This window comes from Ictalurus punctatus, chromosome 7, assembly GCF_001660625.3.
Source record: "Ictalurus punctatus breed USDA103 chromosome 7, Coco_2.0, whole genome shotgun sequence".
Taxonomy (NCBI): Eukaryota; Metazoa; Chordata; class Actinopteri; order Siluriformes; family Ictaluridae; genus Ictalurus; species Ictalurus punctatus.
Window position 1 is genome coordinate 13,681,029 of NC_030422.2, and position 24,415 is coordinate 13,705,443.

General features: G+C 39.1%; 1 protein-coding gene across 3 annotated transcripts; it reads right to left on the reverse strand.

Moving 5' to 3' along the window:
• Nucleotides 1-1,898: 1,898 nt before the first annotated feature.
• On the reverse strand, nt 1,899-23,737 carry rtn3 (reticulon 3). Of its 3 annotated transcripts, XM_017472143.3 has the most exons (10): nt 23,642-23,737; nt 23,101-23,395; nt 18,009-18,056; nt 12,882-16,037; nt 9,405-9,612; nt 6,208-6,346; nt 5,608-5,677; nt 4,937-4,983; nt 4,550-4,608; nt 1,899-2,623 (listed from the first exon to the last, which is right to left on the reverse strand). In XM_017472143.3, the coding sequence occupies exons 2-10, from the start codon at nt 23,183-23,185 to the stop codon at nt 2,575-2,577; spliced, it is 3,861 nt and encodes a 1,286-aa protein (XP_017327632.2). In that variant the 5' UTR covers nt 23,186-23,395; nt 23,642-23,737; the 3' UTR covers nt 1,899-2,574. The 3 variants fall into 3 exon arrangements, with proteins under 3 accessions (XP_017327632.2, XP_017327630.1, XP_047012740.1); XM_017472141.3 differs by lacking the exon at nt 12,882-16,037 and having other exon boundaries at nt 23,642-23,658; XM_047156784.2 differs by lacking the exons at nt 12,882-16,037; nt 18,009-18,056; nt 23,642-23,737 and having other exon boundaries at nt 23,101-23,389.
• Nucleotides 23,738-24,415: the final 678 nt, after the last annotated feature.

Consider the following 24,415-nt stretch of genomic DNA (forward strand, 5'->3'; position numbering starts at 1 on the left):
AAGATTTCTGTCATTAATCTTAATGCTGGCAGTCTGTTGTGAACGGAAAACCACGGTACTTTGACGGCGCTTTGTTATGCCTTATGCTAGCTGCAAAGAAAAAACACATGCTTCTCTCTCTCTCTCTCTCATATTCATATATATATATATTCATATATTCATTCATATATACACACACACACATATATATATATATATATATATATATATATATATATATATATATATATATATATATATATATATATATATATATATAATTTCTGTAACTTGGAATACACAAAAATCATGTTTCTCATTTCCAAGACTAACAAGATTTGCTCATGAATTCTCTACAAAAAAAACAACCAGAAGCATAATTTCTTTCTTTTTTTTTTTTTTTTTAAACATTTTTATTAATTTCCTGTTGACAATTACATGGCACCCCCCATCCCCCAAAGCACCCAGATGAACTTAATTCATTGCTAACAAACTGAACATGGATATTAGTTATCACATCTAGACTCAAAAGCAAACAACCAAAGAAAACATGACTTCTGCAACTCCATTCCCAAGAGAGAAACTCCAAAACAAACGACAGCAAACATGCTGACAGATTATAGGATTAAGTTAAAAAAAATATGCAGGTTTATAACTGACACACTAAGGAGAATTTATAAGACACACTGTCTATATAGAATGAAAGAGAGAGGTTTGCACCTATTTAAAAAAAAAATTCTTTAAGTGTTGGGGAAAGGAAGGAAGTTGAATTTTTTTTACTTAAAAAATGATCTTATTCTTCAAGCATCACCACACCCATGAATTACATAACACGTTAGTTCAGCAACACGAGGACACGGGTACAAACGATGCACACTTTCACCTGTTCATGAGTGTGTCTGGGTGTGCTATTTGCATGCATACGTAAAAGAAAAGAAGAAAGAAAAAGAAAAACCTTAAAAGACCTAAATAAACATTCAGGATCATGATTCAGGTGACTACAGTCAAGCTTTAAGGGTGATATTGTGTTTTGTACATCAATGCCATGTTCAGGGAACTAAACCTTCATGAAACAATCCATATGAAGTAAATTTGCACTGCACTGAAACAGCTTCCAACATAAACACGCCGAGTTGCATGCGAGTCAGAATTCTGTATAAATATTAGTATGAAACATTCAGCAGTTGGTAGACATGTAGTAGTAGTAGTATTAGCAGTAGTTACTCTATTAATCCGGTGTTCATTTTATATGTTGGTGCATTAATAAATACAGGTGTACTTTTGACACTGAAGCCTAAGACAATAGTGCTTCCAGGTACATTTAAAGCAAGATTCAGGTAGAATATTCAGTGCCAAATATTGAGCAGGCAATCAGAAAAGTGCGTTGAGTTTTATCCTCTTATATTTAAGTCCCTTTATAGATGTGAATGTATGAAGCCACATTAGTCATGTTATAATAGCTCTATTGTAATCAGCACACTTTCCGTGTAAACAAATGCAGTTAACAAGAATGTGTTTCCAACTTTTGGCATGTGTTAAATGAACAAAACCCTTAATATACCAATTCAAACCCACCTACATGATGTCATTACTGCTGGTCTGAATGCTGATCCCAGATCAGCAAAAAAGACCACCTTTATATGGGGTGCCAAAACTAATTAAACTTCTTCCTCATTCTCTTCGCAGCAGTACCAGGCCACACCGTCGTCTCCACGATTCTGAAGCTTCCGTACAAATAACTCGAGCATAAGAATATTAATACTACTCATTAAGATGACAGCCTGGGGAGTGAAGAGCAGCTACCCTACATGTGACCTAATCATCATAATCATAACACATTAACATGTGAACAAGAGCCCGAGTCTTAAACAGGCAGCAGAGGATATTTGATATTAAATATAAAAAGCAATGCAAACTACTTCACAGCAAAGAGCGTGTTGTAATCGTACTATATATATATACACATACATAATTAAAAATGAAACGCCAGAACGGTACAGGAAAGCGAACTAGAGCGAATCGTCCCAGCTGCTGTAGTGTCCATACTCTAATTGGTCTGTACGTGCGAGTCTTGTAACAGTGTGCCACAGATTCATAATAAATTAGTAGGTGTCTTTAGGGAGAAAGCCTATGCAAACATCTGTCCATTTTCATCCTGAAACATTTTTTTTAAATGTTATTTTTAAGTACAGACATTTGTTTCCAAGTCAAACCCTTGTCTTTATTTCACAAACTCTTAGGACACTCCAAAACCAGGTCACAGATTCAATCTAGTACACACACCCTGCCCAACGTTGGGTGCCACACATGGACATTCAGTTGTGGAATTACATCATTTCCTGCATTTGAGTCACCAGCTTCAGTTACGCGTCTTCACCAAGCATCTTCTTCCCTTATGCTTGTAATTAAGCTTCAGAAGTTAACATTGAAGAATATTGAGAAGCTTCAAAGATTTTAAGAGACTAGCTGGTACAGTGCACCTGGCTGGTAAGAGGTTTATAATGAGAGGTTAAACCAGGGGGGTTGGGGGGGGGGGGGGGGTAGCTAGAGATACAGGGATTCTGGAGTTGGTCATGGAAGGATGAGAGAGGTGCATCATTCTGCTTTACTGCGCTTCGCTGCTTTGGGGAGCTTCTCCTGAATCCTGGTTGGTTAATTAAAGAGACAAATGAATGAAGTTAACAAATTATAAATCGAATAGAAAGAAGTCAATCTGCATTAATAAATAGAAAAAGGTTATGAAACAAATGTCGTTATGGTTAATTAGCTTCATTTCACACTGAAAATATGGGAGAAATTTTTTATTCCCCTTATTTTTTACTTCAAGTTCATCCGAGTGAAACAAGAGGTGAAGGCGAACTTAAAGTAAAATATAAATACATTTTAAAAATCTATCTAGCCTTTTCTCAGACTATATTAATGGTTAGAGGTCATTGGTTAATTAGCATGATCTTACAAAGACATTTGGTCCATAACCTTTTTGTAAAACCCATACTTTTCCAAGTGTGTCATACATACTGTACATACAAATAATAGAGAGATCATTTAGGTTACTTGGTTAGTTGTAATTTGAGATTTACATTTAAACTCTGTGGGCACTACACAATTTGTAGTATTGTGTCAGGTTTTAAAAACTAACATTTTTAAAAGCTCACATTTTAGATCAAGGGTCCTTGAACTTGCCTGGATTGTATCCTGTCCCAAATAAATCTTCGACTCTTTGATACAGTCTACCAAATGAATACATGTTCATGTATACATGTTCGTGGTGGTAACAAAACAAATCTTCCAAATCAGGTCAAGCATTACATGACAAACATTTCCCCTCAATGTCTTTCATCCACTGCCCACAAGGAGCACTTACACTCACCGTCCACTTTATTAGGAACACCTGTACACTTGCACATCCGTGCAGTTATCTAATCAGCTAAGCATGTGGCAGCAGCGCAATGCATAAAATCATGCTGATACAGGTTAAGAGCTTCAGGTAATGTTCACGTCGAACATGCCCTTGCTCGTCATTGTCTATCGCCTCTGTGATCCAGTGATCCAGACACGTTGCTGATCATCTAATAAGGCATGTCTAAATCTGCAGTTGTGATTTTAAATGTAATTGTTTGTGACATTTCCAGTCATCCTGGTGCGTGCGTATGGCACAAGATCAACTCATCTCTCTTGCATCACCAGGTCCTATGTCTTGACAGTTGGTTCTGATTCAAACCTGGGATTTCGTTTCCAATTCTGAAAATTTTGTAATAAAGGGCAAAGAGCAGAATAAATGTGATTTCAAATACTGCTGTATCAACCAGCTTTGCTTAGAGCACAGCGCTGATGAATTCTCGACTCTGATTGGACAGATGATGTTGATTAATTTTCTATAACAGCAGCTATGATAGTATTTCCAGCTGGAATTAAAATCGGAGGTCTCTTCTTGGGCGTTATCATTTTTCTAGTAACAGATCATTCACAGAGACGTGTCTGGTGACTCGCCACACAATCAAAGGCTAAGAATAAATATGTTCTTATTTAACAAAGAAAAATTTATAAATCACGATATTGTAAGGCTTTCTATAAGGAGAAATTTATTTAACATTTATGGAAGGAGTCGTAACTTCTAGTGCTTCGTAATGGCCAGAAGCTATTCTGAAACATTATATTCCTTTAGGTTTTCCCTTAAAGAATAAGTTTAATATAGGGAGTTTCCACTCCTCAGACAGAGGACTTTGCATTCTGTACATAGTTTCTCAGGAAATTGCCTTACTCAATAAAACAAAACAAAACAAAACAAAACCGGAAGAGAGAGAGAGAGACAGAGAAAGAAAGAGAGAGAGAGAGAGACACTGGTGAGGGATTGATAGTTTATAGCTGCTATAATTAACTTGTCTCATGGATGTTCCACAACATTAAGTATAACAATAAACTGTTAAAGAACGCTTTGGGACATGCTGTTATTGAAAGATTCTGGGTGGTTACAGCATCACACCACCCTGTCATTTGTTATTTCCTTACATACAAGTTTTATACACCTTTACTGCACATTACACATTTAGATAAATCAGAAGAAACTTACTTGGCCACTGCAGTATTAACCTGAGTGCGTGCAATATTGACGTAGCGATCAATCTGGGTCTGAAGAAAAAAGGCACAGATTAAAGATCGTGCAAAATGGCTGATAAGTAAATGTCTCCTTTCAACATATTTTAAGTCGGAATTGAAGTATTGCAGGCTTTCATTTCAGTTCACTATGGGGACATGAAAGTGGGTTATCATAGTTTTGAGGTCACAGCATAACTTTCAGAAAAAAAGGAAAGTGGAGTAAAAGCTCTAAATTATCTTTTCTGATTGCATCTAATGCAGCTGCAGAGGATGCCTGTGACATTTCACACTACTACACAAAGAAAAACTTCAACAACATATTTTATGAAAAACAACAAAGGTGAATCTTGAGAGCACTTACCTTGTATTTCTCATACAATGGTGGTAAAGTGAAGGCAAGGATGTCCACTGGAAAAAGAAGAAAAAAAAAGTTCCTAATAAACTTGGCTTGAAGTATTAGCAACGATTTATTTCTGAAAGATCAGCCTTAAAGTGCACATATTATGGTTTTGAAACGTGCCTAATTTTGTTTTAAAAGGTCTCATGATAGATTTACATGCATCCAAGGTCCAAAAAACACTTTAATGTGCTCATAATTTCAACTGCGGTATTATTCACCCCCCGTCACAAATGACTCGTTAAATGATCCGTTCTAAAAGATTCATTCTAAACTCCATGTACTCTGCTCTGATTAGTCAGATGTCCCAGTCTATTGTGATTGGTCTACCGCTGTCAGTGAGCAGCCGATGAAGACCAGAGGCAGGGTTTTTTTTTGTTACAAACCTACGTAGGTGTGTGCAGGAAGTAAGTCTGGAATTACTAACGACTCGTTTCAGCTATTCAGAATCGCTTCCTTCTTTTGGGAGTCAATAACTCTGTCATGCGCTTTGATTTTTGAAAATTTGCAGACGTTTTACATTCACAAACAGCTCTATAACACACACCACATGCACATGAAAAGTAATAGCTGAAATACCATAATAGGTGCACTTTAAACCTAGCACAGTGCTTCCCAAGGATGTCAAAGCTTACCAAGAATGAGGATGGTGATGCCATTGAAGACGGCACCCACATAAGTCATCAACCACATGACCACAGCCAGCTGAAACAATCAAAAGGCAAGCAAAAAACATAACACAGTTAGTAAAGTGCTAGATAAACAGACTAAACCGTCAACAAACTGGAACAGATTCCTTCCAAACTAGGCTCAAACTTCAGATGGTTGGTAATCATTTGCTTATGAATAGATTTATTGTGCCCGAAAGTGTGACATAACGACAGGCAGCCAGTTATAGAATCTGTGAACTGCTCCTTTCTCTCTGGAGGGCAGAGTGTTCTAGGTCAGTTCTTCAGCTCTTTAAATCTCTGCACTATTTCCTCTGAATACCACCAGCTCCCACTCGCCATCACCACATGATCAAAAGAGGCTTATCAACACATCTCACTCATACAGACTGGGTGTGTGTTACAAATTTCAGTGAGGGTAGCAATGTACGCAAAAAGGAGCAACTCGATGTAATTGAAAGCAATCATATGCTGGATTTTACCGTCTTTAGCAAACATACACATCATAAATAAACCGCATGGGGGCAGAGACCCGAGTAGCTTTCTGCCTCATTCAAATGAACTCACCTTGAGGGAATCTACCAAGTCTTCGACCAGGAAGAGGCGGCTCAGTTGCTTGAGTGCACAGTTGATGTAGGTCAAACACACATCCACGTGCTTGCGGAAGGTCTCAGGAGACAAGCTGACATCCTTCTCCATCAGTTCCCTGCCACAAGCATACGGGTCAACCTAATTACCCAGGCAGCTACATTACTACACACTACTGAGTGGAGACACACCCTCTTGTCTCTGTGGCTTTCTTATTCACGCAGAAAAGAGCAGAGATAAAAATGGAGCACAAAGTAAACATGTTTGGTTGTAATAAATGACATGTTTAATAATATAGAGCTATAACTGCTGAAAAAGAGTAGATGATATTAATTCTGTGGTGCAGGGGTGGCTCACCTAAACAACTGATCAGAAAGTCATTGGTACAAGCCCTGGCACTGCTACTAGGTTTGTGGGCAAGACCCTCAACCATCTGAATAAACTTTCCCTTCTCGCTCACTGGTAGAATAACTTCCATAAAAATAGTAATACTTTAAAAAATATATATACTTATTTTAGTGATCCCTGTACAGCCCTCCTCCACTTGATTTCAGTCAGCAGACTCAATTATCTCAAACCTTCCCCAGAAACAACAATGATCCCAGAAAACCTAAAACTCTTTTCCAAACAACATGGCAAAACGGGTAAAGCCCAATTACACAAACAAGCTAGTGATAGAATAAACACCATTCATCAGCCCAGCCCTCAACACAAAGGCACAATGATAGCAGCAACTCTGACAGCTTTGTGGAAGTTTCACAAGCTCAAAATAAATAAATAAATAAATAAATCCTCACTCTCACTAACAAAGTACACTCCTATATGGCAGGGTCCTGATTTGATATTCCCCAAAAATATACTAAACTTCTATAAATACATTCATGTGAAAAAAACAAGTACACCCCATGGAAATTTTTGACCTTTTTGAAAAGCAAACATTTGTTCATCTTTGGAACAGTGCCTATTAATAAAAGTTGATATACTTGAACAAAACCTCAAGGAAAATTAGCTTTTTTGATTATTTATTCAACAGAAATAAAAACAGAAGCTAGTATTGTGCCCTTTAGCAGAAAAAACCTTCTTGTTGGTCTTTTGCATAATTGTCCACCAGTCTCTGATATCAGCTTGCTAGAATTTTTGGCCACTCTTCCATGCAATATTCTTTCGGCTTTAATTTCAATGGGATTCAAATCCAAGCTTTGTCTAGGCCATTCCATAAACCTCCATTTCTTCTTTGGGGTTATGGAATGGCCCCAAAGAAGAAATGGTGGATTTGTTAGTGTGCTTAGAATCAATATCCTGTTGAAAGGTTCACTTTCAGTTCAACTTCAACTTTCAAACAGATGGCCTCACATTATCTTCAAGCACTCTTTGATATGACGCAGAATTCATAGTTCAATCAAAGACTGCAAGCTGTCCAGTCCCGAAGGCAGCCAGCAAAGCAACCCCAAACCATAACATTTCCACCACCGTGCTTCACAGTTGGTGTGAGGTGCTTCTCCTGAAAAGTTTTTTTTAATGGCGCACTTATATAGCGCTTTTATCCAAAGCGCTTTACACGGTCTCTCATTCACCCATTCACACACACACCAATGGTAGCAGAGCTGCCATGCAAGGCGCTAAGCACTAAAAAGTTGTCTTTGGTCTGCTATTACTGTGGCCACACAACTCCATCTTTGATTTGTCTGTCCAGAGCACATTATTCCAAAAGGCCTGGTCTTTGGCTATATGCTCATTGGCTGTATTCTTGCAAAAGCTTTTTCCTGGCATGTCTCCCATGCAGGTCAAATCTGTGCAATCTCTTTGATTTTAGACACATGCACTTTGACACCAACAGTTGCAAGACTTACTATCAGATCCTGGTTTCTTGGAAACTTCTTTTTGCATCAGACAGTCTGCTCTTGAGCTGAATCTGCTGGCACGGCCAGTCCTGGACAAATTGGTGTCTTTTGAAATCTGTGCCATTTGAAAGGACTGCGCCATTTTACAGTGGAATGATGTATTTAAAATTATTTGGAGAACTCTTTAAATCCCTTAGGCAATACAGAACTCTTTAGATCTCGGTCTGATGACACCACACACCTCAGAAACAAAGGGAAGACCAGACACTAGATATGATGGAGGTATAAATGAGACAGGTTCCTCTTGTACTCCCTAAGCAGGTTCTAATCACTGGCACCCAATCTTGAACACCTGATTCTAATTTGATTTATTTGAAGGAGTGAAAAATGTAGGGGTGTACTTACTTTTTCCATGGCACTGATCTGTTTTGTTAATTTAAATTGTTAACTTTATTACAAAATATCAATTTTATGCGTCATTTGATAGTGTATAAACTTTGTTAATAGGCACTGTTTCAAAGAGGATCAAATATTTGTCCAAATGTTTATATATATATGAAATAATAATTAAAAAAAAGCAGCCATCAATTTCCATGGCGTGAACTTATATTTTAACTTGACTGTAGGGTTGTTTAAATAAATAAATAAATAAATAAATAAATAAATACCATTACATGGCTAACATATCTTTCATAAGTGTATTATGGCATTAGGAATAAGCAGTTAATATAAAAGTTCTCCAACTTGTACCCTAAAAAAAAAAAAAAAATCTAAAAACTTTCCCATCCAAATTTATAGAATAATATCTGTATCTGATCGCATAATTTCCATTCCAGACCTGTAAATTACTCCCAGTGCTGATAATCCCAGCTTCCTGGCACACGGATACTTTCAGAGAGAATTTCAGACGTTCTTGGTTAGGTTGTTGGATCGTACCAGAGTGTGATTGCTGTGTCTAAAAACCGGTCTAAAAACAAACCCCACCAAAATGGTTTGACTCAAACGGACAAAAACACTACATATGTGAAAGCACAGGGAGTAATTTGCTCCTAACATTGTTTACGTAAAGCCTCGTCTAGATCAAACAGCAAAATCAGGGCAATGTTGTGTAACAAAGGGCTGCGGGATATTGACTGTGCAAATAACTCCCCAGCTCTATCTGAAAATTGCACAATATGGCATCATTTTAAACAAAGTCTAGGCAATTTTCAAACCATGTACGGTTTTGCACCGTTTTTGCCCCTAATTTGGCTTCCACCATTAAAACCCATGTGATACTAAGGCACAGTGCACTTCTTATTCATAACCAACTTGGAGTCAGAATCATTGGCTTACTTGAAGGGGTGTCCGTCGTTGGACTTCTGCACGGCCTGGATGACGGTCTTGTAGACACGGAAGGAGATGGTGACGCAGAGCAGTGCCAGGAGCAGGTAGGAGATGACACTGATCACGCTGAACGCTGCCAGAGACAGCAGCAGTAGCAGGGAAATGCCAAACACCATGCCTGACTTTTTAGGGTCCCGCCAGTACACCAAGTCATACACTGCAAGACAGAATGCGTGTGTGTGTGTGTGTGTGTGTGTGTGTGTGTGTGTGTGTGTGTGTGTGTGTGTGTGTGTGAGTGTGTGAGTGTATGTGTGCGCGTGTGTGTGCATGGATGTGTCCATAAGAATAAATGTAATGTGGTATGTTTGTGTGTGTGGTGAGAGATGAGAGAAAACAATTAATACAGATCATGCACAGACTTGCCAACCTGTACTAGAATCACTTATGATTTAGTAATAGCTAACAAATTTGACATGAAAAGCAACGTTCAAATTTTCTGTGTGTCCCCATTATGTAAGTCTGAGTTCTCAAAATGGCCTCCGCTGAAGCGTTAAAGGAACCTTTTAAGAAAGTCTTATATAACTGACAGCCTGTACGTGCGGAGATGCCTTTAGTACATGTGCTTCAACATTTCAGGAAAGCTTACACGCTCATGTGTCACTTGTATTTTCGCATAACGCTCTCGAGCCATCAAGCTTGCTCAGAGTTGCAGACTGTCCTCACAACCTTGTAACATTCATCTCTGGTTCCTCCTTTCTGTTCTAGGACGCCTCCATGCACACTACAGCACAAGATCTGACTCATGCCAGCACATATTGTGTTTCAAGTTGCCCTCTAGACTCTCCCTATAGATTTCGTATACAGACACAGAGCAGCCTGTACATTTAAAGTCCCTTAAAGGAATCTATTCATTCATTGAAAATACATACTTTAGATGAGGAATTATAGATGTGTCTGACTCTGACTAAATCATAACATTGTTTATAATATTTTATACCACAGCACTGCTGAAGTCCTGAATCTGATCAATCAGATGGTGTTGATTAATTTTCCATAAGAGCAGCTTTGACAACAGTGCCAGCTAGAATTCAAATCGCAGGTTTATATTGATATGCTCTTTCTAATCTGTGATCATTTCTATATGAACAATTCGTTCACAGGGACTTGCAAGATGGACATTCTACACAATCTTAGACCAAGGGAGAGGGGAAAAAATAAAAGTAGGTAAAAGACTGACTCATTCCACTCAATGTAACAGAATGGTAAAAAAAATTTGACTAGTTAAAAATTTTAATTACGGTCATATCAAAGGAATAAAAACACACCCGGGCATGCCGTTGTAGGAAAATGATCTACTTTTGGGGTGGTAACAGTAACTCTGCTTTGCATCCTAGAACACGCCACATTGTGTTTTATTCCTTACAAAATGTTACATTTACAGGGATTTTGCTACTACTGAATGTTTCACTTCAAGTCGAAATTATCGTTCAAATGAAGCTTCATTTGTATCCATAGTCTCCATTACAACAACATGTTATTGTAATATTTCATGATATCTATTGCTATCTATCTACTGAAGGTAATTTATCCACTGTAAACATTCTGTAAACATTATATTACCATATATAAACAAGCCACAAATTAAAAATGTTTACAAAAATGTGTCATCTTGACATAACTGCAACACAATGGACCAAGGCCAATGATTCAGAGCTTCAGAAAGCACACCATTGTTTTCACTGCTCCATTTCAGATGCTCGCAGGCTAACAATGAGCACCAGCATGGGGTTTCCGTCTCACTCTCTGCAGGGGTCAGAGTCTCTCCCAGCATGCTTTGCTAGTGCCCAGAGGGAGCCAGCCTGGACTGAGTGCTCATTCATTATCCCTCCCTCCCTCCCTCTCTCTCCACCGCTCTCCTAAGCGGCCCCAGATACACCAGCACGTCCCAGCGGTAGCCAAACTGCAGTGGCCTCTTTTCAGTAGCAACACTGTTAAGCTCTTAAAGGCACAGGTGCCATTTATAGAAAGTGGGTGCACGGCAGTGTGTTCAGACATTTAAAAACCACATAGGCATGGCAGACCCATGTAGGAGCATGGAAGATAAAAAGTGCCATTTTAAATGTTATATGTATATTATTAAAAATAGCAACAGCATCAGCATGTCATTGTCCCTAACCAGGTTTGTATTATCTAGAAATGTTGCATTTCTCATCTGCAACAAAATCCATAAAAACTGCGATCCGGTTTGTTCTGCTGGGAGAGCCAGAAGGACTGGGAATTTTTTTTAAAAACAATATTAAAACAAATCCTCCCGGCAGAAAATATTGCAATTCTCCAAGTCAGCTTTATAGACATCCTTGAACGAATAAAACAAGGTCACTGATGCCTGGTGTTTGTTTTGGCTTTTTTTTTTGCCTGTAGTAATCTCTACACAACTCCAGTCTGACGATGCTCAAGGCTTTGTAAATGGTAGAAAAAAGTGACATGGACCACAAACATCCAACCAAACAGGAAAAGGCAGCATTTCTATTTGCCCATCAATTCACGCTTACTCTTTTGCAACGGCAATTAAAGAACTTAACTATTTTCATGTTTTCATAACCTAGTACTCATTCGAGCTGTACTGAGATCTCTACGGATTTCTGGACATCCTATAAACATCACTGTGGAACTTAGTGCGGTGAAGATTATTCATGGCCTTCACAACCAATTGCAGACATAAGATCGAAAGAGGGAGAAATGCCAATGTTCTCTATATAAAACCATGAAGCATACCACACCTGGCCTAATAAATATGACATCAATACAATCACAGCAAGGGTCCACTCCGAACATTATCCCACAGCACACTCTGTACTGCACGGTATTTATTTAAATGTGTAAAAGCACATTAAAATGATTATTCAGCATTGTTTACTCACATCACTTCTGATGAGAGTCTTTTGCCCTCAATCTTTGCTAAAACATTATTACAAAGTGCTTTATATGGCTAGAGAATGCTGCACCAATTCAGAGCTTGAGATCTGGAACTGCCCTACTTTGCAGGTTGTGCAAACTGTATGTACTTGGATGTAACCACACTTCCAGGTTTTAAAGGCTGTGATACAAGTTTTAAACAAAGTATATAGCTTGCCATGTGGAGAATATAGCGACAGCACAACTTGCTGCATTTCCATTGGGTTGTGGGGGGGGCACCGCCATATTATCAAACTGTCAGGATGTTAAACTTCTCTTCTGTTTGTGTAGCTGAGGTTCTCAACAATACACTTAAAATGATACAATGTATTATTCGTAACAGAGCAGACAATTCCAACGACAACCCTTCTGATGCTCAAAAGTTACCTTGATTTTTCAATACCATGCAACTGAATATAATAATGTTGTATAAATCCAAACTGTTATGAGAGATTAAGAGAGTTTGTTTAGTATTAGGGCATTCTTTGAGTGCAGGGTTAGCAGGCTGACAGCCTAAGGGGAGGACTTTACCTGTCAGGTGGGTTAGTATTAGAGCCAAGACATGCTCTGCAAGGTGGTAGGCTTCTGCCACCCAGATGTCGATTGCCTCGATCTCTTTGGTTAACGAGGCATCTGGCTGGTTCTCATTTGGAAGACCGTGAGTAGAGGGATTTGGGCAAATTAAAGACTCAGACTGAAATAAAGGTTGTGAAACTGGATCCTTATCAGAGATTGGAATGTCTTTAGGAATACTGATGTCATCCTGTTCCTCATGACTACTCCCAAGCTCTTTTAAAGCAGAGATTGTAAGGCACTCTTGCTCCAAGTCCATGATCATAGCAGGTGGAGAAGGAGCAACAGATATAGGTTCCTTGGTGGTCTGTACTGAACCAAGGCTCCGGGACTCCTCATCCTGCTGTGATTTCAAACACTCTCTCATAAACTCCACAAAACTATCTGTTGCAGTTGTAGAAGATTCTGCTTCAGTGGACTCAAGTTTGCTTGGGATCTCTAGGGATATCTGTATATCTGGAGCATTGCACTGGATTATTTCATCTTGTTCAGCTTCTGCTTCAATGGGCTCAGGTATGTTTGTGGGCTCTTCAGGTATCTTTGTATCAGGAGTATCACTTTGGACCATTTTATTTTGTTCAGATTCTGCTTCAATGGGCTCAGGTATGTTTGCAGGCTCTTCAGATATCTGTGTATCAGGAGTATCATGTTGGACCATTTTATTTTGTTCAGATTCTGCTTCAATGAGCTCAGGTATGTTTGCAGGCTCTTCAGATATCTGTATATCAGGAATATCACTTTGGACCATTTTATTTTGTTCAGATTCTTCTTCAACGGGCTCAGGTATTTTTGTGGGCTGTTCAGATATCTGTATATCAGGAATATCACTTTGGACCATTTTATTTTGTTCAGATTCTTCTTCAACGGGCTCAGGTGTTTTTGTGGGCTCTTCAGATATCTGTATATCAGGAATATCACTTTGGACCATTTTATTTTGTTCAGATTCTGCTTCAACGGGCTCAGGTATGATTGTGGCTTCTGGAGATATCTGTGAACGTGGATCATCATACTGGATTATTTTATCTTGTTCAGTATTGGTCATCAATAGTCCCTCAGTTAAATCACTGGCTACAAAATCAGAGATCACATCACTGATTTTGCATGATGGATCATTATGAAAAGAGGGAAATTCAGCAGGTGTACTCTCTTGAAAAGAGGGCAACTCTACTTCATGCCTTGTCATGTAATCCTCCTCCTCAGTCAAGGAAAAAGTCCCTGAATCGGTTATCATCTTGTCCTCGATAGCTAAACTCTGATCGTCTAATTCAAGATTTGGCACGCTATTTTGAGAAAGCAGAGGCTCCACAGTGACATCAGCGGAAATGATAGCAGGAAAAGGCTTAGGTCCGGTATCATAATTCTGCTTACTTGCATCATCAGCCTCATCAAATTCAGCAAGCATAGTATTGTTATGACTGTGTTGAAGAGAGTTGGATTTTAGTAACTCGTTCGTATCCCCATTGTTTACAGTAATCACACCAGAACTTAACTGGTCTTTTAAAGCCAGTTCCTCACTAGAATAATGATCCAAGTATGTATCTATGTCACTGGACTCAAAGTCATTTGAGAGATCCTCATAGTTAGGTGGGAGGTCAGGTACAATTTCTGATGTTTTGTCTGATTTTATATAGTCGAAGGAAGCTTCTCTGGACATTTCGTCTGTTTTCTGTGGCACCATTGATTGTGTCTGAGAGTCCTCCGAGCTATGACTTTTGGAGGGAAGGGAAGTCTGGTTAATCGTGTCATTGCTAAGATTATCTTTGATTATCTTATGTTTTGGAGAATACTCTCCATTAGAATCTGTCATATTTTCAGGTGAGGAAATGTCCTCCATTTTTGGAACAGTCTCTTCCAATTCTGACCTTGAAATGTCAGAAAGCTCTTCAGATGATTGTGGAGCCTCTGTTGCAGGTTCCTGCATTATCTGATATCTCTGCTCATCATCTTCCTCTTCTTCAAGCTCCACTTCATAATCACTGAGAACTTGTTCTTCTGTTTCAATTACATTAATAATGGGCACCTGCATACTCTGTTTCTCTTGTACACTTGGAATAGTCTGCTCATCTGTAGAACATTTACACTCAACAGCATCATCATTACTGACACCACTTGCATCTTCAATAACTGTATCATCAGATTCACCAGAGCTGTCAGCTTCAAGGATCTCTACACCCTCCAAGCCAACGCCTAGAGTGGTAGACTGCTGTTTTGCACTAGGGTCAGCCTGGGGAACAGGAGTTGGAGACTCCAAGGAAGAAGCCTCAAAACCATCAGGAGGTGCAGCAGATGCAGTTATCGGAGTTTCAAAATGGAATGGTGGTTCTTGTGTATCCATGTCAGGTTTCTCTTGTTTGTCCCACATGTAGGCTGTAGGTAAAAATCTGAGATCGAATTCTGTCTCATCTTCAATAGTGTCTTGCTTTGACTGATTAGAATCATCATTCATTTGTTTAGACACTTCATCAGGGTTGTCCATGAATTCATCAGGTACACCTACAAAAGATGAAGGAATACCTTGTACATCCGTATCTTTGCTCTTTGTCTCATCAGATGGACATTCGGGCATTACAGACCTCTCTTTCATTTGATCAAAGTCAGATTCGCCAATGTTGAAGTTAGGTGCTGGCGGCAAATGAGCTCTCATCCAGTCAGCAGTATCCTCAAAGTCACTTCCACGCCTGGCATCACCAAGAATCTCAAAGGGAGATTCTGGAGAATCTTGTTCACTTGATGTGGGCTTTTTCTTAATGGATGAACGAAGAGTGATGCCATGTATCTCAGAATGAGACTTTTCGTAGTGGCGTTCTCTGAAATGAGGAAACCCTGCATCACTCCAATCAGAATCATTCTGCTTTGCAGCCAGAGCTTCCAATGCTCTGATTCGCTCAGACACAGGAGATATCTTTATAGGGGAAGAGTCCTGTTTCTGCGATCCAAGCGATGATTCAAAAAGTTCCCTTTTCTCTTGGAAACTACGATCCTTGATTCCAATTGAGGGAATGGAGTTATCATTTCCATAATTCGCAGGAGAAAACGAACTTGGTTGGGAGGAAAAGCGAAGTGAGGTAGGCACACCATCTGATGGCTTCTCAGAGTCCAGTGCCACCCGTTTGTCTGCATTCATTAAACGAGTAGGGAGGAAGAGAGGGAAAGTGGGGAGGAAACAAAAATCAAGGCACACTCTATTTTCATACAGATATGCTAAAGTGGAGGGCCATACTTGCAGCTCTAGTGAATGCAAAATGTTCACCTTGATATGTAGTCGATTTGATCAACTCAAATGCATTAAACATGTAACATTCTTAGGACATTATTTCGAGCCAAAGGCATGCCCCAAAAACTTTAGCAATCAGCACTTAGACTAGTATTTTATACAGCATTCCCAGGATGTTTAGCATCCATTTTGGTGCAGCTGAAGCGGTCATGCATTGCAAGGTTTAATGGATTGCCTTTATTCTTTGCATGCCAGTTGGATAATGTATGCTTTAAGAATCTAAATAACACAGAATGGAAGATGCTTGCTTTACAAAGTGAAGATAAAATAATCTTGAATATTGTGAATGTTCCCCTTAATGCTGCATCTTTAACACTGTTGAAAGTGTACCTCCTTTAAACTACTTTAAACAGTGCAGAATTACCACACAGAAATGAATAAATCAAATCGTCTGTCAAGGCCATAAAGACATCTTAAATGAAAGAGTATACACACACACACACATACACACATACACACATACACACACACATCAGAACCACCACAAGCGCATGCTGTCTAAGTCCAAAAGAGGAAATACTGTTCAATACCTGCTGACACCCCTGCTGCTGCAGTTGTTTCCTCAATATAAGAACTATCATGATTTTGAGTCAGTTATTAATCTAAAAAGGCAGTGCAGACATGAGGCAAAATAGGTAATAATGAAATAACTAAATGGTAACTATTGAGAATTCTTCTCCTAACTTGTGATAGGATATTGCATGCATAAGCAGAAATGTTTAGCTAGCAGCCTTAGCCATGGAGGGGAAAGCCTGGAGCAGGTTTTGTGGTCCATCCCTTCCCTGTGTCACTCTACCTGCAGTAACAGTAAAGATGGGAAGGCGGCGCCTCCATAAACGGTTAGTGGCCGAGGAGGAACATCAAGGACAGGATTCCTCCGGGATACCAACCTGATCCATTTTTAGGATTCTGCTCTTGTACAACGTGAACTTGAACTCTGGCATGTTAAAATAATGTGGGATTGGGATTATCCCAGATCCACAGCAACGTTGTTCTAATAAGGGCCAGCTGTTAATAGACTAAGAAAGAGCACATTTCAAGCATCTGTGAGGGCTTTGCTTTCCTGTTTGTAGCCAGTGTTCGACTTGCGGAGTGATAACCATACAAGACAACTGAAACTATATTAGCTCTTTGGCTTTGAAATCAACAATGAAAAGTGACTAAGAAACTCTTGAACACTGGAGGATACTCAAGAATAATTATGGTCAGTGATTACAATAATCAAAACGGCTGTCAACAGGTGGGACCTGGATGTTTATTTTGGATTTCAACAAGCAGGGCTATTAGGGGCACCAGAGGACCAGTGCAAGGTCATATTACAGTGCCTCTGAGGTTGCTACAGAGGAGAATTTCAACTGTGCCAAGCTGACATGCACAATTGACAGTGAATATCCATGTTAATTTACAATTTGGTCCAAAATCTATGAGCAGCAATGTGAAAGAGAGAACACTCACATTCACTGCAAGGTAAATGGATAACTACAGGCACGGCATACATGGCTTTGATGATTACTGTTCTTCCCATGAACGAAACAACGGCTCCTTCCAGTTACATTCCTGTCCTCTGGTTCATTTTATTGTGTGATATTAGGTGGAGTACTCCAAGTATCCAAAATAGTTTCACTTTGACACTCTACTCTGGTGTGGCTACCTACTCAGGAGGGTGGCACTAGAGAGAGGGATTGAGAGCACCGTAGCTGCAGCTGAGCAAGAGATGGCATTCTTAGAAGAGATGGAACAGAAGAAGATATAGAGAGAAGATAAAAATGATAGAAAAGCAGGCCAGCAGCAGAAGAAAACTATACACTTGCCTTGAGGAGACTGAATGAGAGATACAGGCGAAGAGGAAAAAAAGGAATCTGAAAAAATAAAGAGGACAGAAGAATGAGAGGAAAATAGAGTCAGAATCCTTCTTATATGCTACAAATAAAAAAAATGGATAATATTAGTGTAGTGCCCACACATAAGCCCCATTACCTGTCTCTTGTGATCACATTCAAAGCAAAGCAATCAAACTTTTCTATGCATCTTCCTTTAAAAGTCAGTGTCAATTTAGGAGACGTGATCTGCAAATCAAGTCGATCGTTTTTGCTATGATGAAGCTCAAACACACATACCAGCAAAGTAAATCTATCTAAAGTTACCCTGTTCCAAGAGAACACCCTGACAGCTTTCTCCAATAATCATTTACCAATGCAGAAAAAAAAAAAATTCTCCATGTACTCTTCAAATTCCTGCTGAAGTTTCCAACATTTGACCCAAACAAGCACCCACACAATGCCTCATGGGCGAAAATTATGTAATCTATGTAGGGAATCCATTTTCTGACTACACTCTGACGAAACTGTGATACTGGAAAAACACTGCCGGTTTTAAGGCTCAGTCTTCACTATTTTTAAAAAAAAATTTTTTAAACAAATCTCAAATGCAGAAGCACTAGGCCTTTATATTTTATGGTGCCTCCTTCTTCACAAACCCAACGAGCTCAAGGTGCAACAGACTTGTGAGTAAACCTGTGACAGTGGCAGGTTAGTCCTGTAATGCCGCAATCACAAGACGGACGAGTTGCACTGGCTGTGCGTTGCTGCCAGACAGCAATTCTGGCTCACCTGCACCCTAACCTGGACAAGCGGAACTGGCAGGAGTTTAGGAGTGCGGACCTGCTGCACAGCATTCTGACCTCGCCCTACTCTAAGCTCTGTTCACTACAGAACACACCTTGGACCACCCCATGCATCATCCAGTTTCACTGAGACACACCTAGAAAACTCTGGAAGTTCAATATGTATTCCAGCTGTCATTAAAAAGATATTCCCACAGTAATTTAGCAAACTGTAACTAAAAGGTAAGACAGATGCAAGTTAAACAAAGTCAAGGATTTCAGTATCGGTGTCTGTGTACCAATTTACATAGTCACAATCTTAGTAATATAATAAACTCAAAGTTTTGAATGGCTTGATAACTTCTCAAAAATACTGAATTATTTTGTTCATCACCAGCATTAGATAAGCAATCAAGCATGCTAGTAACAGAGTTCATATTTATCACAGGTAGCATTTTAGTATACAACACTCATCTTGCACACTTTTATAAATAATAGCAGCCAAGCACATCAATACAAGCCGTAACCACAAATGCAGAAGTGACCACTATAAGCTGCCAGGTCTGATTCAGCGCACCTTGATATAGATTGTACAAATCTCTGAGACTGTAGAAGAAGAGACATGGAAGAAACCACTCCCATCAGGATAGAAATGTTTCATCACAGAACAAAGGTGAACAGTCACTCTGTGATGAAACTAACTTTGTAATGATTTGGATTGACGTTTCCGTCTAAGGGAACGAGTGGACAAACTGTCAGCCCCGTTTTTTCCTCCTTTACTTTACTTACTTGTCCCCTGTACTTATCTGTTTATCACCAACAAATGCCAAGTTAATTGGTTTACACACAGGTTCTGCAGACACCATTTCTAGATGCCACACAGTCCTCTAACCTGTTAACAGCTGGTCGTTGAGATACTTTAGTGATATCAGAATTCAATATGCAATAAGACACTTGTAAAGATTTAGCTACATGTTTGCTCTCTGATAGGAGAAGTTTAAAAATTACACACAGTGCAAAAAGACAAATCTCTTGCAGTGGGTGAAAAAAAAAAATCAATGTGGCATAAGGTTGGAAACTTCAGCATGACACAACTTGTGCATAGTTGGGACATCAATTCCTTCTGAAAGCAGTCTTCTCAGTCACCTGTCTGACTCAGCCTTGAACACTTTAGATTAGATTTAAGCTATATTTAGCTTCAGCATCTGTTAACCTAGTTAGGTCTGAGTTTTATAATTTAGTACTCAGAGACAAAGCTGAAATTTTTGACAACTGCCACTCGGACTAGGTCCTTTTCAGGTCACTAATAGGTCAGTAATTTGAGTTGCCTTGGCGCGTATGACACGCTTGACGCTTTGTAAGACATACTGCATATGTACAGTACAACTGCGCATAGTGTACTGGATTTCAGCAGGAAGTATCTGTCTCTTCTTACATGTTAGCAGATAACCAAATGGTCTGATCTGAAGATGTGGGAATTGTCTTAAGCCTCAAGCCATTGGATAGGAAAAAAAAATAAAAAAAATCAACGTGTAACAGAAGTGTCATTACTCTGTGATATGACCAGATAACATGAAGTCCAAAATAATAGTAGTAGTTACATTCAAACAATTTGTTCAAACACTGCTTGCTAACCTAAGCTAAGCAAACAGACCTGCCTCAGTGAGAAACTCATCACATCATTACATCTAACCAAAACATCTAAATGTTTCTTCATAGAGTACAATTAGTTTGTATTTAAATGCTGTAGGCCCATGCATTGCCAATTTTCACAACTGTGTATGTTCTGCCCCCCACCCCCATTAAGAAAATTGTTGTTAATAATTTACCATATCTGCATCAATATGAGGTATTAAAACAGTAGAACAGAGAGACAGCATTTAAATCTAATTCAATAATAGATCATGAACACAACAGGCATATTTATGAACAATGCAACAGAAACTTGCATTATTAACTCAGTAACCTTTACCTGAAATACATTTTGCCTTATACATGACATTTAGGGCTTATGTGTTTCAGAATGATGCCGCTGACTTGATCATCTGATCCAGTGTTCGCTCTCAGGTACTAAACCTTACTTCCATGGAGTCATTTTCTGTACCTTTATTGTGTATCTAACTTGAGAATGTGCATGGTGTGTACCTTTGTAGCTTTTATCCTGAAGCTTTAAAAGTCTTCTGTGGTGTTTCAAGGAAAAAATCCATTGTGAACAACATGCATATTAATATGAACAAAAAGTTCAAAAGAATTCAATTCCAGGTTAATTATTACATTATTTATAATTACCCTGAGATCTTCAATGGCATCCAAGATTTAGCCCATTTTATAATTAAATTCTGAATTGAACTCTTTAAAACTCTCTCATTGATATGGTCACTTTGATCAATAGTTTCCTTCATTACCCACAATGCTGTTTGACAAACTGGACAGTGGTGCCAGTAGGATTTAGCCCTTGCGTCATCTCTACCTAATGAGAGTGATGCAGCATTTTTTTGTCCTGTAGACTGACCGTCTTCAAACCATATCATCTGTATACTCAGCTCTAACAGATAAGGTTTCAAACCTTCAACTTTCGTGTTAAAGTCCCCATGAAGTGCCTTGAAACACGCAGCAGTATTTGATGTGTTGATGTAATTTCCACTGAAACAGGAAATCAGGACAGGACATATTGAGTGGCCCCTCCCCCTTTAAAAACAGCCAAAGCGTTTCGCTTACCTCACAGTCCGGGCTACTTGACAGTTAGTACCATGGACGCGAGCCCGAGCAATAACGATGCATTGGATTCACTTGCCATTTGCTTCTTAACCAACTTACAGTTGGAAATCTGACTAAAATGCACTCGCTCAAACAGCCAAAGCCACAATTACGACCCATGCTTGCCGATATGATTTCTCTCACTCAATGACGGCAACTTCAGCAAGGTGATTTTTTTATATATATAATGTTGGGGGCAGGACACTTTAGATTCTAGAGAGCTTTTGATTGGACAGAAAATCTGATGAGACACTGAAGTGCAGAATGACGTCATCAAAACTGTCGATGCGTATTGGTGGTAGAGAGAGACTGTACATTTTGAATGCTTAGATCTTCTAAATGTAAATTTTGTCATCGGTTTGGAGCACACTAGCTTATAGATAACCTTAAGGTGAATATATTCATACTAAAAGCCACAAATTTTGATTTGTGGACTTTTCTTTTAAGGTCCTATTATGTACCTTACATTTTCAGGTAAACATACATACTGAAAGTACAAAAGGTATACCAGCCCAGAAATAGTGGTGGTACTTAGTGGTACCATCCCATAAATAGTGTGGCGTCTATGGTATTATACTGCAAGGGAACACTGCCACCATATTTAAATAAACGTCCCAAAACCAACACCTGTGATGACTGTCAACAAAAGAACTGGCATCCCAATGGGTGGCCATTTTGAACACAGAACCATAACAATACTCAGTACCACCTACATCGTATTTTATAGCAATGCGCTCTTCAAATATGCAGTCTGGCATACACGGGGGGGGGGGGATGAGCCTCAGGTTTATTTAATTTAATGAGGCCATGGCGTAGTGTTGATAATGGCGAATGAAGAATAAAGGTAGAAGTATAATGAGGCTTTTCTTTCTTGTCGACGTTTTCAAGAGCGTACAAGCTTAAAAAAAGGATAGCAAACACAACATTTGCAGCTATAACAGCATGTATTCAGAGTACATTAGCACTATGTATAACTAAATAGTGTACATTTGTACAACATTAGACTAAACACACACACACAGAGCTAGCTCATGTCCGTCGTCGCCCCCAGTAGCAATGCAACGGCGCTGCACTGCAGCACAGAGCTACAGTAGGAGCTCATGAAAATGTGTCACCACGGCTCTATTTCCTGGACATAAAGTTAGAAGTTAGGTCGCAGATAAAGCCACTTCCTTTCTATAACCAATAAGGGCTGTAGTTCGCTCCAAAAAGAACCGCAAAAGAACCACAACCCAGTAGGAAAATCATCTACGCCGTTAAAATGTAAACATAAACATGATTCACTGGAGGACTGAGCTCGATAATAATAATAATACTAATAATACTACTAATACTACTACTACTACTACTACTACTACTAATAATAATAATCAAAACTAACACTAAAACGGTACCCTATTCTATTAAAGGTTTCGACACTGTTGTTGTTGTTGTTGTTTTGGCGGAGATCAGAGTGACGGCTTGTCGAGCTATTAAATGGTTTTGGGTTTATTTCCTGCCAGGACGGAGGCGCTGATTAAACCGATTCAGCCTGGTTCTCTTACCGGAAAACTTCGAGTCTTTGGCGCGTCCATCGTTCAGCCCTTGGGACGACGATATCTGGTGGGACTGTGTCATCGGATCTGCCATGTTGTTTTGCGTTTAAAAACGCAACACTTAAGCACAACAGCTCAGTAACGCTGTCCGCGTGAACAGGCCCGGATCACCGGAGTTATTTCCCGAGAGCGGAGCGGAACACAACCTCACCAAGACCAGGACGTGGAGATGCCTGAGCGCGCGCACATGGGGAGCTTCTTAACAGTCTGAGAGGAGACAAAAATGGAGAGGCGGAAGAGAGGACTGTGGGCGGAGAGAGAGAGAGAGAGAGAGAGAGAGAGAGAGAGAGAGAGAGAGAGAGAGAGAGAGAGAGAGAGAGAGAGAGAGATTATTAGGGTGAGGTCGCTGACTGGCTTAAAGGAACAGTAAACTAACCTCTAACTAACGTATCATTTTTACATTAATTACATACATCTTATATCTAAAGTTTTTTTTTTTTTTTTTTTTTTTTTAAATCACATTAAAATGAAATAATTAATCAAATCCTACGCTCTCAGAAATAAAGGTACCAAACTATACTCGTTATTGACCACCAAGGATACAGCAAATGTACTGGAATAAAGTTGGTTTGACGTTGGACGTTCGATATTCGCAGATATGCGGAAATTAAGGGACCGTCTCTAAAGTTACATACGACACTGTTAAGCACGTTTCTAACTTCAATAGCATTTGAAGGGAATGACTTACAGTCATAAAACCAACTGTAAAGTGTTCATCTAGGTGTCCGCTATAATGCACAGCTATAATCATATGTAAATTAGATATGAATTTCACTACAGAATTGGGTCATACACAAAATAGCCATAATTTAAAGCTCAATAGCATTTTAAGGGAATGATGTCATGAAGCCAAATGTAAAGTGTTCATCTAGGTATCAGCTATAACACACACCTTTTAGATTATAGTGGCATTATAGCTGACACCTAGACAAACACTTTAAAGTTCGTTGTGTGACTGTACATCATTTCCTTCAAATGCTATTGAGCTTTAAATTATGATATATTTTATATATGAGCCCATTCTGTAGTGAAATACATGGCAATATTTCCATATGATTTAATAGCTTATTTTAATAAATATCAGAAATCTAAAAGGTGTGCATTATAGCTGACACCTACATGAACACTTTGCAGTTGGTTGTGTAAGTCATTCCCTTCAAATGCTATTGAGCTTTAAATTATGGTATATTTTGTGTATGAGCCCATGCAGTAATAAAATACATGGCAAAATTTATATATGATGTAATAGTTTATTTTGTTAAAT